Source organism: Anolis sagrei, chromosome 2, assembly GCF_037176765.1.
Source record: "Anolis sagrei isolate rAnoSag1 chromosome 2, rAnoSag1.mat, whole genome shotgun sequence".
NCBI classification, from domain to species: Eukaryota; Metazoa; Chordata; class Lepidosauria; order Squamata; family Dactyloidae; genus Anolis; species Anolis sagrei.
The window spans coordinates 121,593,290-121,609,171 of NC_090022.1; the positions used below are offsets into that span (position 1 = coordinate 121,593,290).

General features: G+C 38.8%; 1 protein-coding gene across 1 annotated transcript; it reads left to right on the top strand.

Moving 5' to 3' along the window:
- The first annotated feature begins 842 nt into the window (after nt 1-842).
- Nucleotides 843-8,362, top strand: LOC132768557 (urotensin-2 receptor-like). Its single transcript, XM_060764562.2, has 2 exons — nt 843-1,038; nt 3,646-8,362. The coding sequence occupies exon 2, from the start codon at nt 3,826-3,828 to the stop codon at nt 4,948-4,950; it is 1,125 nt and encodes a 374-aa protein (XP_060620545.2). The 5' UTR covers nt 843-1,038; nt 3,646-3,825; the 3' UTR covers nt 4,951-8,362.
- Nucleotides 8,363-15,882: the final 7,520 nt, after the last annotated feature.

Genomic DNA, 15,882 nt, shown 5'->3' on the forward strand with positions numbered 1-15,882 from the left:
CCCAAGTGCTTGAGTGTGGAAAACCTCACAGTGTTTTTAAAGGTTATACAGGCAGTTTATTTATTTATTTATTTATTTATTTATTTGCTTCATTTTTATACCGCATTTTTCAGCCCTTAACAGGCGACTTAATGCGGTTTACAGTGCAATTAAAAACACAAGTTCCTGAGTTACAAACATCTGACTTACAACCGATTCAAGAATGGGGGTGAGACAACAGGAATTGAGAGAAATCTACCACTAAGAAGGGAAATTCACTCCTGAAAGAGCTATTATCATGGGGAAAAGCTGTCTCCATTGAAGCTTTCTCACCAGTCCTTGTTTCCTCAAGACAATTTTTCAAAATCCAATTATCACAGGGACAGAAAGTAAGGTGAAATCTTCTGAAAAGAGGTACCACAGGGATGTTAACCCTTCCTCATTTCAGCCAAAGAAATGTGTGTGTGTGTGTGTGTGTGTGTGTGTGTGTACATACACACACACTTGGATGAAGTTACACTTTCAAAATGTGCCTGTTCTGACTTACAAACAAATTAAATTTAAGAAAAAACCTACAGAAGTTATCTTGTTCATACTTGTTCAGGGACTATTTGAGTAAGTAATAAGTATTCTCTTGCTGACCGTCTCCCAATGCACCCTAAAAGCAACAGCAATGATGTTTTGAATTGGACTGCTGACTCTTGGGCTGGGGGAGAGAGTGTTTGCAGAGCCAGCCTTGGCTTTCCAAATACTAATGCTGCTTCTTTAAATGAGACCCTAACTAGCTTGCTGCAGTTGCAGCTCTACAGAGCTGGACGTCACCAGGCAGCATGAATGAATGCAAGAACTGGGAGGGCACAAATTTCAAACATACTTGGCTAGGTAGCCCCTCTTTCACACACAACCATTCCAGATGCTCTCTGAGTCCTGAGTCTTCATGCTGTTGCTTTTTAGTCTTGTCTAGGGAGATTTTTTTTTGGTGTTTCTGCCAAGCTTCTTGTACTGTACAATTTTTATCTATAAGAAAGAACTTCATCAACTGGATTTCACTGGATTCAGGTTTGGATATGGCATTTCTACATGATTATTATAATTCCCTGGGGTGTGTGGTTGATCATTTCAAGTGAAGGCAGAAATAAAGGGTAGGAAAGACAGGATGTTTTTCACATGGTGCTGTGAAATGTTTAATTGATACATGTAAAACTAAATTGTATTTATGTGTTTAAGTGTGTCTAGATTTTCCTGTGCTTCATTTTGGGCAAACTAGCCATATTACTTTACAAATAAAGGAAGATCAGTGTTTTCATTTTAGGCAGTTAAATTGTTTGGATTCTTTCATGTCTTCACAAACAGTAAAAATACTAAGCTCATATATTTACACTGAGTCTTTAGGTTAGGAGGCTGTAGTTCTGTTTCTGTAGTTGGAATTGAATGTTTGGTTATGTATTTTGAGCTGAGCCCCACTGATCTGAATGTAATTTAATGGTCAAGAATACAGTACATGCACAAGACTGGGCTCCAAGAATTATTAGAATTCTTTATCAGAACCAGTAAGTGTAATGAATTGACAAAGCATTTTTATGCCTATGAGTTGATTGATGCTATTGTGTTGTTTATTTAATCCCTGTCTTTTCCCCAAAACAGACTCAAGACAGTTTTCTAAACTAAAATGAGTCCAATATAATAAAAACATATGAAGGATCAATTTTAAACACAATTAAACTATTAACAATAATAAAACAATTGAAAGTATACACTTAGTATAGCTTGAAAGCCATTAAAAGCAATAGGATTAAAGCACTTTCTGAAAAGCCTATTATTTAAGAATCTTTAGTTCAAAAGTCTGCCAGAATAACTGCCCTGAAGTACATCAGGCTCCTATTCTTTGATGACATAAAACTGAAGGTGGTTTTAAAAGTAGAAAACCTTTGAGAGTCCCACAGTGAAAATTTAAAAGACAACTTGCATGCTCTATATCAACTGAGGTAGCTGCCAGTATAAAATAAATCAATAGCCATATATTTCAGCTGGATCTAGATTAATGAGCCCCTTTTGTTTTTTCATAGAGTTATGTTAGGTGGTAATTCAATGATGAACCAGTCCTGCCAGCTCTGGTAATTTTCTAGATATTTTCTGAGAGATTTCCCCTCTCAGCAAAAAATCTGAGAATAATTTAATTTGTTCCTCGAGAATATTGGAAAGGTCTAGGTACATAATATCTCAAACAGTAGTTAAAAAAAGGTTCTAGGGACTAGAACTCTATGCATTTTTTAAAAAAAATTAATACATACCCAATTCTTCAAATGAATTGAGTGAAATTTAAGTGATACTTTGTTTTGTTCACATTAATTTACAAGTCAATAGTTGACTTGTAAATTAATGTGAACTTATTTTTGTATTTTTGAATTAATGTGAATTTATTTTTGTAGACTTTCAATTTATCATATTTCTGGATAGAGTGGAGGAGAAGGAAGGAGAAAAAGCATTTCATTCAGATAGTTTGTTGTTGAGATATGTCTTCAAGGTAAATCCAATTGATAAAGGCCACACCATAGGATTTTATTGGCAAGATTTAGTTAGAGGAGGTTTTTCCATAAGAAAGTGCAACTTGCCCAAAGTGGGTTTCAAGGCTGGTTCCCTAGAGGCTTTGTCCAACCAGTACTCAAACCATATAAGTGCCCCTGACAATCTTTCCCACAACCAAGAATCACAGAGTTGGAAGGGTATCACCTTTACTATCTCCTCCCCACCTGATGACAATAAGTTGTGAAATAATGCTCATTTAAGAAGAAAATAGAATTAATGTTATAAAGAAAGCATAAGGAAGCATGGTTTGAATTAAATTGCTAGTCCCATCTAAAGTAAACTTACGGAATCAATAAAGACCTGGTAAATTACTATCTAAATTCTATCAATTCAGTGTAGATGGGAATAATACGTTCCTTTAAGCCTATGAGAAAATCCTCTCCTTCATCTGGAACAAAGATATCCATGCAGTCATAAAATGTATTGTTCTTTTATGTCTAAGTACCAATTTTAAGAAAAGCTAGTTTTGCACTGATTACACAGGGAAAAAAATAAACGGCAATAGCTGTTATCACATTGGCTCCCCAAATGCTGCCAAGGTTGAAGAAATTACCATAAGGAGAACATTAGTGTATTCAACATAGAATATATGTCCATTTGGTAGCAACAAGAATCTGGATGGCTATTATCAAATTCAAAATTACCTTAATATTCTACAAAATTTATTACTTAACCTTACAGTACAAGAGGATTCAGAATACTTTATTATTGGATCTTATCTTCCTTTAAAGTATTGGATTTCATTAAATTGTGTCTATTAGGTGTCAGGAATCTCAGTATGCTTGATCATGATCATCCCTGCTATTATTTTGTGGTGGCAGAATAGAATGGAATCTAATAAGGAAACATTGTGGCGCAGGTGTGTAATAAATGCCCTTAATTTGAAGAGTTGGACTAGCTGATACAGAATAAAAATCTAAAGGGATTAAATGTCCATCAATGGCAATCAAATGCATTGCCCTCCACCAATAAAGCTGGTGATGTACTTGGCTACAAGACTGTTGTTTAAGACCTCAGCACCTTTGCAATGCCACCATTCTGTGATTCTATCTAATATTGTTTGTTATGATTTTCCTCTAGAATAAAGTGTGGATGTGAAGCACTTCAGAAGATTGCTGGTACTGCCACTTCAGCATAAATGTAACACCATAGAGATAAAATCCTGCAGTTTCCTCTCCTTTTTGCAGTGTCTGTCATCCCTAACTGGAGAAGTCATTCTCTCAACTCTCTGAGGCATGTGGAGCTAGATCCTTCGCAAAGATGGAAAGCACCATCCCCTCAACTGTGAGGGTGGCCACAGTAACAGGACCTGGCAGTAGCCCACTCAGAATCAGCCCCAATATTTCTGACAACAACACTTGGGATGGAGCCTCTTCCACTGAGGACATTATAGCTACCTGTACAATTGGCACCATCCTCTCCCTCATGTGTATTATTGGAGTGACTGGCAATGTCTACACACTGGTGGTGATGTGCCACTATCTGAGGTATTCAGCCTCAATGTACATCTACATCATCAATCTTGCCTTAGCAGACCTACTCTATCTTCTCACCATCCCTTTCATTGTCGGGACCTATTTCATTCAGGAATGGTACTTTGGGGATGCTGGGTGCCGGATCCTTTTCAGTTTGGATTTCCTTACCATGCATGCCAGCATTTTCACCCTGATGGTAATGAGCACAGAGAGGTACTTGGCTGTGCTGAAGCCTTTGGATACTGTGAAAAGGTCTAAGAGTTACCGCAAAGCTATTGCCATTGTCATCTGGATGGTGTCCTTACTTCTCACCCTCCCAATGCTTATCATGATCCAGTTAGTCCAAGGAGGAAAGAACATCTGTCTTCCCACTTGGAGCAAGATGTCCTACAAAATCTATATCACCATCCTCTTCTGCACAAGTATTGTGGGCCCAGGGGTTGTCATTGGCTACCTTTACATACGACTAGCAAGAACTTACTGGGTGTCCCAAACCACATCCCTGAAAGAGACCAAGCGGCTCCCCAACCAGAAAGTGCTCTATCTCATCTTCACCATTGTGCTGGTCTTCTGGGCTTGCTTCTTACCCTTCTGGATATGGCAACTCCTCTTCCAATACTGTGAACCTTTCCCTGTCTCCCAGAAGGCTACAAGGAACATCAACTACCTGACCACATGCCTAACTTACAGCAACAGCTGCATCAATCCTTTCCTCTACACTTTGCTAACCAAAAACTACAAGGAGTACCTGAGGAACAGGCAAAGGTCCTTTAACAGTGGCAACAGCAGCTACTTCCAGAGGAGAAACAGATTTCAAAGAATCTCAGGGAGATCTTTCTCCACAAGCAGCCAGCACTACACGGAGACCTTTGTACTGCCTCCCATTCCTGGGGGAGGCAACAGTCCCTGAAGGGACAAGTGCACCTCTTGATCCCTAGTCATCTATCTTCTCACCAGTGGGAGACACCAGGAAAGGACAGAGAAGTGAAGCTGGCAGGGGAAACAGAGCATCAGGGGAACAAGAGAAAAGAGAAACAAATTGAAGCCTTGTCTACCAGAAGTTCCCCTCCATCACATTTTTTTTTGGCCTTGGGAGGAATTCTTGGAAAGTTTCCTTTATTACAGAACATCAATCCATATATCCCAATTATGCCATGATGTAGCACTTAAGTTATTGAACAAATGTTAATATTGTTGTTTTTGTTGTTTTAAGTATCCTTATTGTTTTGAAAGGCATCAACCAAACACAATTGTTTTGAAGGATAAGAGACTTAATGTGATTATTTGTGTACATTTCAGAATGGGAGGAGGGCATTTTGAAATTATGCTTAAAAAAACTGGGACACAAGTACAAAAAGGCCAGGATGGAGTCAATAAAAGTTCATGAAAAGTAATGATTTTAACAATGATTCAAGTAGAGGAAAAATAAATGTTTTATAGAATTGCAATGTGTTGGATACAGATACTAAACCATTGGAGTACCGCTGTGCAAATACACACATCCACAGTTCCTGGTGGTACACATTTTTAAACATAGTGGTCTGTTTGTAATGACTGGAACTTGCTGGGTCACTACACCTGTATAACTTTGTTGGCAGCAGGAAATAAAAAGCGCTGGGCACAATCGCCCTGAAGGAAGTCAAGCACTTAACAAATACACTGCTCGAAGCTATCAGATTTTGTCTGATTTTCTGGTCACTACTGTGTGACTCTGGGCAAAGTGTAACCAATGGCACAGAGAACCAGCAGGATTTCAGTCAATTAGTTCAAGTGTCAAATACCAACCATTCTGTTGTAACTGTGGAGCAGGTAGGAGTTTAAAAGCTTGCACTTGTATTATCATTTGTATTTACAGCATGAGCAAACACAAACCACAGCACATTGCTGCAACTTGCAGGTGGATTTTATATACACACACATACATATATACACACATATTCACATACATACATACACTCACTCATACATATGCACACACACGATGCCATAGACCATCATCTGTTCAGAAGAATGGTTTTCTAATATGAATATTTTTGTAATTATTCACTGTTGTGTTGCTGCCTAGTTGCTCTTTGAAAAACAATCATCACATGCCTGAGATAATAAAAGTTAACTAATGCTAGATGGAGAAAGAGGAAACAGAGGACAATCTGGGTTTCTTTCTCCCACACTTTTGGTCAAAAAAAGAAAGCATAGAAAAACTCGGGAGAAAAGCTTGGAAGTCATTCTCATCCAAAAGGTCAGCATATAGCAATTACGACCAGTACAGAACTTGTCATAGCATTGTCTTGGTGGAACTGAATGTTGATGGAAAAATATCACCAGAACAACACACTGGGGAGTGTGTTGTGTGTCATGTGAGTGAGCCAGAGTTGTCAAAATGAATCACAAGTTTAAACTGGCACATAAAGTTACAGCAAGTCGTTTTTAGAGAGAAACATACTCCCTCTATATCTCAGCTCATGGAAGAAAAGCTTTCAACAACAAGTATCTCACTGAAAGAGAGTGATGTCTCCATGAGTGCAGAAGTTTTAATGTGACAATGAAGTCATCAACATTCAGAGAATACACTGAGGTGGAGCTGAAAAGAAAGTGACTATGGAGGAATCCCAATGAATACACTGTGCAAGCCAATCCAAAGATAATGATAGAAGAAAGGGGAAAGTGAATGAGAATGAAAAATGTATTTCAACTTCTGTTTGAGATAACAAGGGTCAGCAGAGGATGGAAATCTCAACCTTAATCTTTCCTAGGTTTTAAAAGGTAGTAATACAATAGAACATTCAAGTATATTGCAAACAACTATCCAGGGTTGGCTCAATGATGGATTGATCTGTCTTATTCTTAGCATCACCATGTGATCAATACCTCCACATTGCATTAACAAACAAGTCCTGGGCATCTAATCTGCAGGCAGGCAGGTAGGTCAGTCAGCAGATCCTCAGATAAGCAAGTGGTATTTTTCAAGGATTGCTCTATTCCATGATAACTTAAAGCATCAAGTGAGAAGACAAATGGTGTTGAATGGATTTAATGTAAATAGAAATTCCTGATTCCATTGCCTTTTCAATTATTCCAGCTTTTGTTGCCTTATAACACAAGTGAGCAATTTTTGAGTCTAAAATAAATCAGATGCTATCATTTGATTCCCCTTACCTCAAATCACTTTCTAGAAATGGGCAAATTGAACTGCTGATGTGAACTAGCCAGTACAGATGGTTGCTAAAGCTGCAACTTTCTGATAAAAGAGCTGTCCAGAGATGAATAGATTCCTTAATGGTACCTATAAAACAATTGGTTCTTCTTGGTGACAGCAATTTATTTTTTTAAGCAGTTAATCTCGGGAGTGTACTCTCACTTTCACATGTGTTAACCTGGAATACAAAACATAGGAATGACAGCACATACCTTTTATTTCGAATAATTTGAGACAGGAAAAAATGGCTGCTCTATAACATGCCTCATTTGATATGAATGTGCATTTTTCTGACTCTACTCTCTAGCTGACGACACAGAAGTTGAACCCAAATTAGAGAGTTGAGTTTTTGGAAGCTGCCCAACAAGTTACATCAGTATATTGTACATTTTCCTTTCCCAGGGGTTCTTTCCATTCATCATTTATAATGGAATTACATCAAAACAACTTCACAAAATGCACTGCCAGAGATAAATGGGAAGGGGGGTAATGTTTGTTGTTGTTTTGCTTTGTACCTTCCAGTCAACTGACTGACGGTGACTTTATCGTAGGATTTTCATTACAAGTACTCAGAGTGGATTTGTCATTGCCTTCTTAAGCCAAGAATGTATGACTTTCTTGAAAGTCACCCAAGTGGGTTTCTATGGCTGAGCAGCAATTTGAACCCTAATCTCCCAGAGTTTTCGCCTAATAGTCACATCACTATACCATGCTGGCTTTTAAAATGGTGTCCGTTTCATGTCAGGTTTCTTTATGCTATCCTGGGCCAGATAGGTCAGCGTTCATAGACCAGAAAAATATTTTCATGAGAAGTCGTGATTACATGCTTTTGCATAAGTTTTTTAAAGTGTGTGTTTTAGGAAATATCTGTAGTAGGGCCAAAGCAGCCCTCCATCCTTAGCTGTGTTAAATGTGTGAAAAGAGAATCCGAAAATTGCAAAAGAAAGAGTTATATCTGTGTTTCAGTAAGCATCTTGGAGTGCTGGCTATATCCTTGGAGAACTAGTGTTTGGACACTGTGATTTGACTTTTTATTGCAATGTTTATGATGTTCCTCCACCTGTGCTCAACCTGTATATTTATGAATAAATGCAAACACTATAAAATGCCAGTGAGCTTCTAGTGATCTCCTTCCAAGAAAAATAAAATCCCTGGAAATACTGTATCCTCATTCAGAAAAGTGGGCTGAATATTATGTTCATTTTAGGCTATATCTACTACATTGCAAACACCAATAATATTTCTTCAGGGGCAGTTAAGCTAAATAATATCTTTTATGGCATTGTCATTTTTGGTATCCTTTAGAATCAGGTAAAGCATAACACTTTCAACTCCAAAGGATAGGTCAAGTTTTGATACAGCACCCTTCAGATTGTTATTATTGTTTATGATGACCCTTTCCTGGGTTTTGGGGGGGAGGGGTTGCAAGTCTTATTCAGAGAAGGGTTGGCATTGCTTTTTTTTTTTATGCAGACAGACTTTGAATTGTCTGAGATTATCCACTGGGTTTCCCTAAATCACTTCAATATCCCATTGTCCCAATCCAGAGATTCCTAAACACTGGTCTTCCATGTTTTATGAACTTCAGCTCCCAGAAACTCTGATCAGTGGCTAAAGTGGTTGAGGCTGCTGAGGGATGAAGTCCAAAATACTTGGAGGACCAGAGTTTGGGAATCATTGCCCCAATCCTAACACTCAAACTGTTGCACCATGTTGATTCTTGGACCTATACATATATATTAGCAGAGTGTGGTGGATAGAAGTTATAGCCTCATCCCATCACAGCAATTTTGCATGGGATCATGGAATCATAGAGTTGAAAGAGACCCCAAGGAGTTAAAGCACTCCAGATGGATAGACATCCAGCTGAAAAACACCCATAGAAGGAGACTCCATCACTCTCCAAGACACCATCGGGAAATTCTTTCTAATGTTTAGATGGAATCTCTTTTCCAGCAATTGGAATCCAAGAATGCAGGGAGATTGTCTCAAATGGTTCAGAACTATTGCAGTATTGCCCCCACTTTAAGCTTTCTTGTCCCCCTCGATGGACTGTTACTTTGTCGTGGTGAGGGGGCTTGCGTGTTCCAATGAACCTGTGGGAACAATGACTGGAGTTGTGCACTCCCAGGAGTGGCCGCAGGGAAGGTTCCAGACCAAGTACAGTCCGAAGACCCAAAGACCTCAATGGCGGAGCAGGCGGAGGATAACATGTTACAACGGCTGTGATGGCGGAAGAAGGCTGCAACAGATTGAGAAGCCACGGTCATTGTGTTAAACTACACCACCAGTGTAACCTCACTCTGTGAAGACTGTGTGTTGATCAGTTGTGCACTGACCTCCACACATTAAAAAAACTCTCACACAGGCATATTCCAAAGAAAATAAAAATAAACCAATTTGAGGTGAGAGAGAGAAACATGCCAGGAGGAAGGCATGTCAAGCCAACTCCGACCGAGACCACCTTCCACCTGGAAACCAATGCCCTCACTGTGGGAGAAGATGCAGGTCAAGAATAGGACTCCACAGCCACCTACGGATCCACAAGAATACTGATCATGGAAGACTATCCTACTTGTCCAACGAGGGATCGCCTAAGTAAGTAAGTAAGCTTCCTTGTTGTTCAAAACACCAGAGAAAAATACAAAAGCCTGGAAATTCAAAGTGGTGCTATAAAACCACTTCAGGGAGCATCAAACATGCTGGTTTACCCTGCTAGGAAGGGCATAGGGATTAACCCCCAAACCCCTATAGTTGCTATTTTGTGATTAAAATATTTTTGCATGAAACATGCATAATAGACATTAACTATAATTTTGCAGTCATGGTATTTAGCATCAAGTGGGAGCAATACTAGCTGTCTTGGAACAAAATACTGCTGTGTACTTCAAACAGAACATGGAGACAACTTCTGGCCTCTTGGGCACAAGGGAGCGACATTCAATATATGCAAAGCTGGATTAATGTGGTTGGAGCCATGGAGCAATTCCCAGACAGGGAGGGCATAGAGCACACATGTGAAATGCTTTCAGAATAGTGGCACAGAAATGAAATAAATACATGACTAAAAAACAAGAGGCAGCAGCACACATGTCTTCACGTGTGAATGCATTTCAGCTCTTTAGCTTTGAAGAGACAAACAGTCCAAGATCATCCACTTTTACACAATGATTCAATTAGTGTTTGCCAACATGGAAATAGTGAAAGAGTCAGGAAACAACAGCTGAAGAAAGCAAGTAACACCTTTTGCACTTTGATATTCAGTCCTGGCTCATCAGGGGCATAAAGCAAAAAAAAAATGAACCACTGATACATTGCATCACAAAGATATACCTATCGTTGTGATGCAATCATCACTTTTAAAAATTGTTGAGAGGAGCAGGTTAAGAGGGTTGCTGTGTTTTTTTTAATAGTTCTGGTGAAAGGAGGTGAATTAAAACTACATGAAACAGGTCAACAGTATTTGCAAGAGCTAGCCCTTCTTTTTAGCAGTCAAGATTTATTAGTAATTTTGCACCACTAATAGCAATTGAATTAAATAAGAAGTCGGTTTTTGGACCATAAGATACATATCTGGGTTATCCCATACCTGGCTAGCAGAAGCAGCAGGAGGAAGAGGAACCATTAGTGAGTGGGATGCAAAATAAGAATTCCTTTGGCCAAGAAGGGTGTGAAATAGCTATCAGAACAGCTGCCAGTGGGTGTTACAGCTTGTGAGATGGCTCTTTGCTTTCTGCCGGAACAGCAAACTGTTTCCCCCACCCCTCTCTTTCTCTCTCCCTCTCTCAGCAGACTCTGTGAAATTATTTCTTTATTTTTATGCCTGTTTTTCACTGATCCCCACGAGAGTGTGCTGCCACTACAACTTGCTATCTCGGTAGCTGAAGGGGAACTTTGCATTGGCTTAATTTCTATAGCAGCAATTAAGGTAAAATTGCAGTCAGACAACAGAATAAAAGCACATTGGTTTGGGCAATGGTTCTACAGAATGAGCCACCCTGTGTGACTTCCCAAAAGGACCTTGTGAAGAGGTTGAAGGAGAGGAGGAGAGAGAAAAGTTATTTTGGCTCTCCACTGGTGCTCCTACAAATGGCATCTGGGGCCTCAACTACACTGTCTGATAAAGTTTAGATTATCTGCTTGGAACTGATTTACATGGCAATATAGACTAATATAATCCAGTTCAAAGCAGATAATTTCAATTTTATTTGATAGTGTAGACGGGGCTTAAGAGTAGCTTGTTCCTCCATCCTCTTCTTCTGAGAAAAGGGGCATAAAAGAGCTGGCTGGGAGCTTTTCCTTTCTCCCTCACTGCTCTCCGCCTAGCATCATGAGCCTGCATGGGCCAACACTGGATTACATTATTCTACCTTTCCCATTTAGCAAGGCCATACACCCTTACTGCTAATAGTTCAAATGCATTAGAACAAGAATGTAAAATCCAACAGCATTAACCCTCCTAATTTAGAGATATAATGGAGGGTCATGAAGAACCATTATCTGAAAATTAAATGAATCAACACAGATGCATTAAAATAATGAGTTATTTCCAAACCTTGGTATTTCCAATCGCTCCTCATTTTTTTCTGTTGACTTCATAAGGTAACCCTCTAGTTTCATTCATTTACAAAGGGCTATAATTTTCCAATCTGAACAACAGAACAGTTTCTTTCTCTTGCTAAACATCACTAAACAAGCCAGATCGTTTTTTTTTTGTTGTTATTATTATTGTCAGGACAACCATGGATAAAAGATGCCACTTGTGATACCCTCACAAAAGTCTCAGCTGTCAATAAACCATCCAACTCAAACAAATCTCCACTCCCTTCTGGAATTAATATTTGTGGTTGGTGCAACTCAACCATCTGTTTTTACTCTCAAACTTCTCTGAAGAATATGATTGTTCTCTGTACAAGCGTTTAAGTGGGAAAAGCCTGTAAGTGTAAGTAACAGTATTCTCTTGTTGACTTGGAGAAATGCATTTGAATTGACTGCTGAGAACATTAGCTGAGCCAATGGGCTTCTAAAATGCTGCTTCTTTAAGTGAGACCCTAGCTAGCTTGCCTAAGGCTGCATCTACACTGTGGAACTAATGTTGTTTGATACCAATCCTAGATGTTGTGCTTTGGTGAGGCACCAACACTGCTTAGTAGTAAAAGTTAAAAATTAGGGGTGCACAAATCTTCATTTTAAAATTATAGGTCATATGTAATTTATAGGTTTTGTATATACAAACAGATATTAACAAACGGAGGGGGGCATCCAAGCAAAAACTTAAGAATCAAAACTCAACCAATACTTTTTGTTTGAATTCTGTAATGCTCAGAAGTCAGTTATGGTTAAGCCAAAATGTCTGCCATTCCTCTTTGAATTAGGAAGAGACAGGTTGCCTCTCTCCATAAGCAGATGAAAGCAGCAGGGCGGAACAAGCTGAGGGAGCCGGGAAAGAGACTGAGAACACATGTAATTCTGGGAAATGTAGTTTGGGAAGACGAGTAGCCCCGTGGTAGAGAATTCAAAAGGCCCTGCCCTAAACTACATTTCCCAGAATTCTGCTCAGCATCAGAAAGCTCATTAGGCTAGGGGAGAGATTTGCCCCTCCTAGCAGCAGTCAGTTCCTAGAAATTGTTGAATCTGCAAATCTACCAATTGGAAGGGAAATTCACTCCTGAAAGAGTTGTTATGAGGAAAAGGTGTCTCCACTGAAAATTTCTCACCAATCCTTGTTTTCATAACAAGCCAAATTTTTCAAAATCTAATTATCAAAGAGACATAAAATGAGGTGAAATCTTCTGAGCAGAAGTGCAGACAGCAAAACAAACACCACAGGGGTGTTATCCCTTCCCTATGGAGTTAACATTTAAAAATGTACCCCCACAAAAAACAGGCAGTCAAATGTATTAAGATTTGAATGATTTTAATGCCTCACACATTACAATGCTAGAAAATTCGAAATCTGGTAGAAAAGTTTATTTGGAGGACAAACTTCTTGTGAGAGCAATGAGCTCATTTTGCCCCCATAGCTACATCGCCTATAGTTACACCCTTCTTCCATTGCTATTCTCACCTACTGTATCCCAGTATGCCCTTTTCAGATAATACTGAAGTCTGGGATATGAAATTCCAATTTTCATTTCATTTCATTTCAGATGAACTTCACCCATCTGATCTTCACTCTGTGATGAATAGCAAGACCAAAGGGACCCAAAATAATTTCATATGGCTAACATATAAAACAAGAATCAGACAAACCCAGAAAGCAGATTGCTGCGACGGTTTTCAATTCCTATTGCTTTACAAGGTCCCTTAAGGCTTAGCGGAACAGTAGCATGATTTTCTTTCATAACATAAATCAGACCTTGGATATTATGAACTTCAGCCTAGCCTATTGGAGCTGCCTTCCTCCTTTAGAGCAATAATGAAAAATCTGGATAATGGAATCTGTAAAATATCTATTGTACCTTAGTAGTTCTTCCCAATAAAAAGTATTGCTTTTCAGACAGCAAAGACATTCTACCTCACTTCCTTGTGCTTTGACTCAGCATACAAAAAGCAGGAATGTCAACACACTGCATCTTTGAAGACTTGGAGGAAAAGAATAAAAGATATCCACAGTCTCTCTTTGTCCCTCACCCCCCCCCCCAAACTTCCCACTCCACGTATGTGTGAGGGAAATGCTTGGTCTTCCCTCTCTGTACATATACTTATCACAAAAAACATAAAAAGTTCACCAATACTACTGTAGATTATGAGAGCAGGGTGTACCATTTGTAGCATACTTCAAGATCCACAATGAAGGGAAGTTTTGTAAATGTATTATGTCCTCCTCACTTCAGAAGGGTAACATTAGGTGTAGCATGTGTACGCATTGACATATTTATTTTCTCTGAGTTCAGAAATTCCTTCCTGTGAGGAATCTAAATGAAGAAAATGCTATATCAGGTGGAGAATGTAGGAGAATGGCTCATTTCTGAAAATATCTACATGATAATAGAGATACAAAAGAACTTTCAAATACTGATAAATCATATGCAATGTGATAGTAATAGTAATAGTAATAATAACTCTTGTTGCTATTGTTGTTGTATTTATTCCAGATATTTGAGATCTTTCTTATCTTTTTTGCACCAGCTGCCCGTTTCTCACTTTGTGGAAAGGGGACAATTCACATGCCCAATACTGGCTGAGTTTTCTTTTTCTGAATTAGCTCTGATGGGGGGAGATATAAAAAAGATGAGTGGGGAGGACTCTGCTTACAAAGGCCTCTGTATAAAGCAAATGCATCCATGCTTGCCTTCAGTTCAAACGATAGTTGCATGAAATGGGGAGGACATACTAGAAACAAGCATTAGAGTAAGTGCAGACATAACTCATTGTCTGCCACCTGTATATAGCCCAGAGAGAATGAAAACGTGCCGCAGGATGAGCAAAGGAGTTTCCCCTCCCTTACAGATTACTTTGCTTAAAAGGTGGAAAGTGTGCTGATGGCCCCTAAGGAAAAAGTCAGTAGTCACTGAACATGCAACTAGTCCTCTTTCCTACCTTGTATATATGCAGATACAGATACTCCAGACTTTTTATTTTTTAAAAAAGAAATAATTGTCCCAAGTATTTGGAATAAAGAGAACTCAGTCTGAATTGTGATGATAATGTTTATAGGATTACTGCAATTGTAGGACTACTGCAACTGAAAAAATATAGAGAGACCTCCTTCCTATGTAGAGAATTACCTTCCTCACATAAGTCTCAGAATCACCCTTTTTACAAGATAACTCACCATGCTATCTGAGAGATTCTGGTGTTGGTAATCCAAAAAGGTAGCTATTCCAAGTTCCGGAATGAAGGTGTTCTTCAAACAAAACTATTAGGTTTTTGAGGCATATACGCTATGTTAATGTTATATCCTTTGAATTTCCTCCATGACCCTTCAACATTTCACAGATGAAAACTGGGACATGTGTGATCAAGTAATGTCAGAGTGGGTTCAAAAAGGGAAAGGTTAATGATGACGCAGAACAGGCATACTAGGAAAAGCTACTGATATTTGCTTTCACCTGAGCCTACTAGAAGACCAAGACCTTATGTCCTCTTCTCTTTGCTGGGTCAATTGAGTACAAACATTTTTATTTTATTTTATTTTATTTTATTTTTTGCATTTTGAAGACAGTTTGAACCCATTGAAGCTCTCTGAAGACAAAGTGGGAAAATGGGAGGAAGGGAAATGAAGTGAAAATTTTGAAAATCATTTCAAAATTGGGATGGCAGGGAATTATTGGGACTGTTTCTTCCAAATAGTTAGATAACATGCATGACTGGGTCTGGAAATAACAATACCAGTGGCATTTAATCAAAAGGATCACCACCAAAATGGAATAATAAATTTTAGAAATCATATAGTCATACCATAGAGAGCAGTGTGCCCATGTGGCTTTTTCATCATCATTCCATTGTTGATATTGGAATAGAAGGCTAGGCCATTGAATGGCAGGCCAGTCATTTGATCAGGTAATTGCTTTGCTGGATCTGTTCTCAAAGCCTGGCTAACAGCATGGCTGTGAACTAATGAAAAATTTGAATTTGTTTCTTTCATATCTTTGCTTGTGTATAATTTGCATGCATTCCTTTTGCACCATGTCATCTTTTTGA

What these genes read in the sequence shown, in the direction of transcription:
- LOC132768557 (XM_060764562.2), top strand. Translation starts at nt 3,826, where the DNA reads ATGGAAAGCACCATCCCCTCAACTGTGAGGGTGGCCACAGTAACAGGA.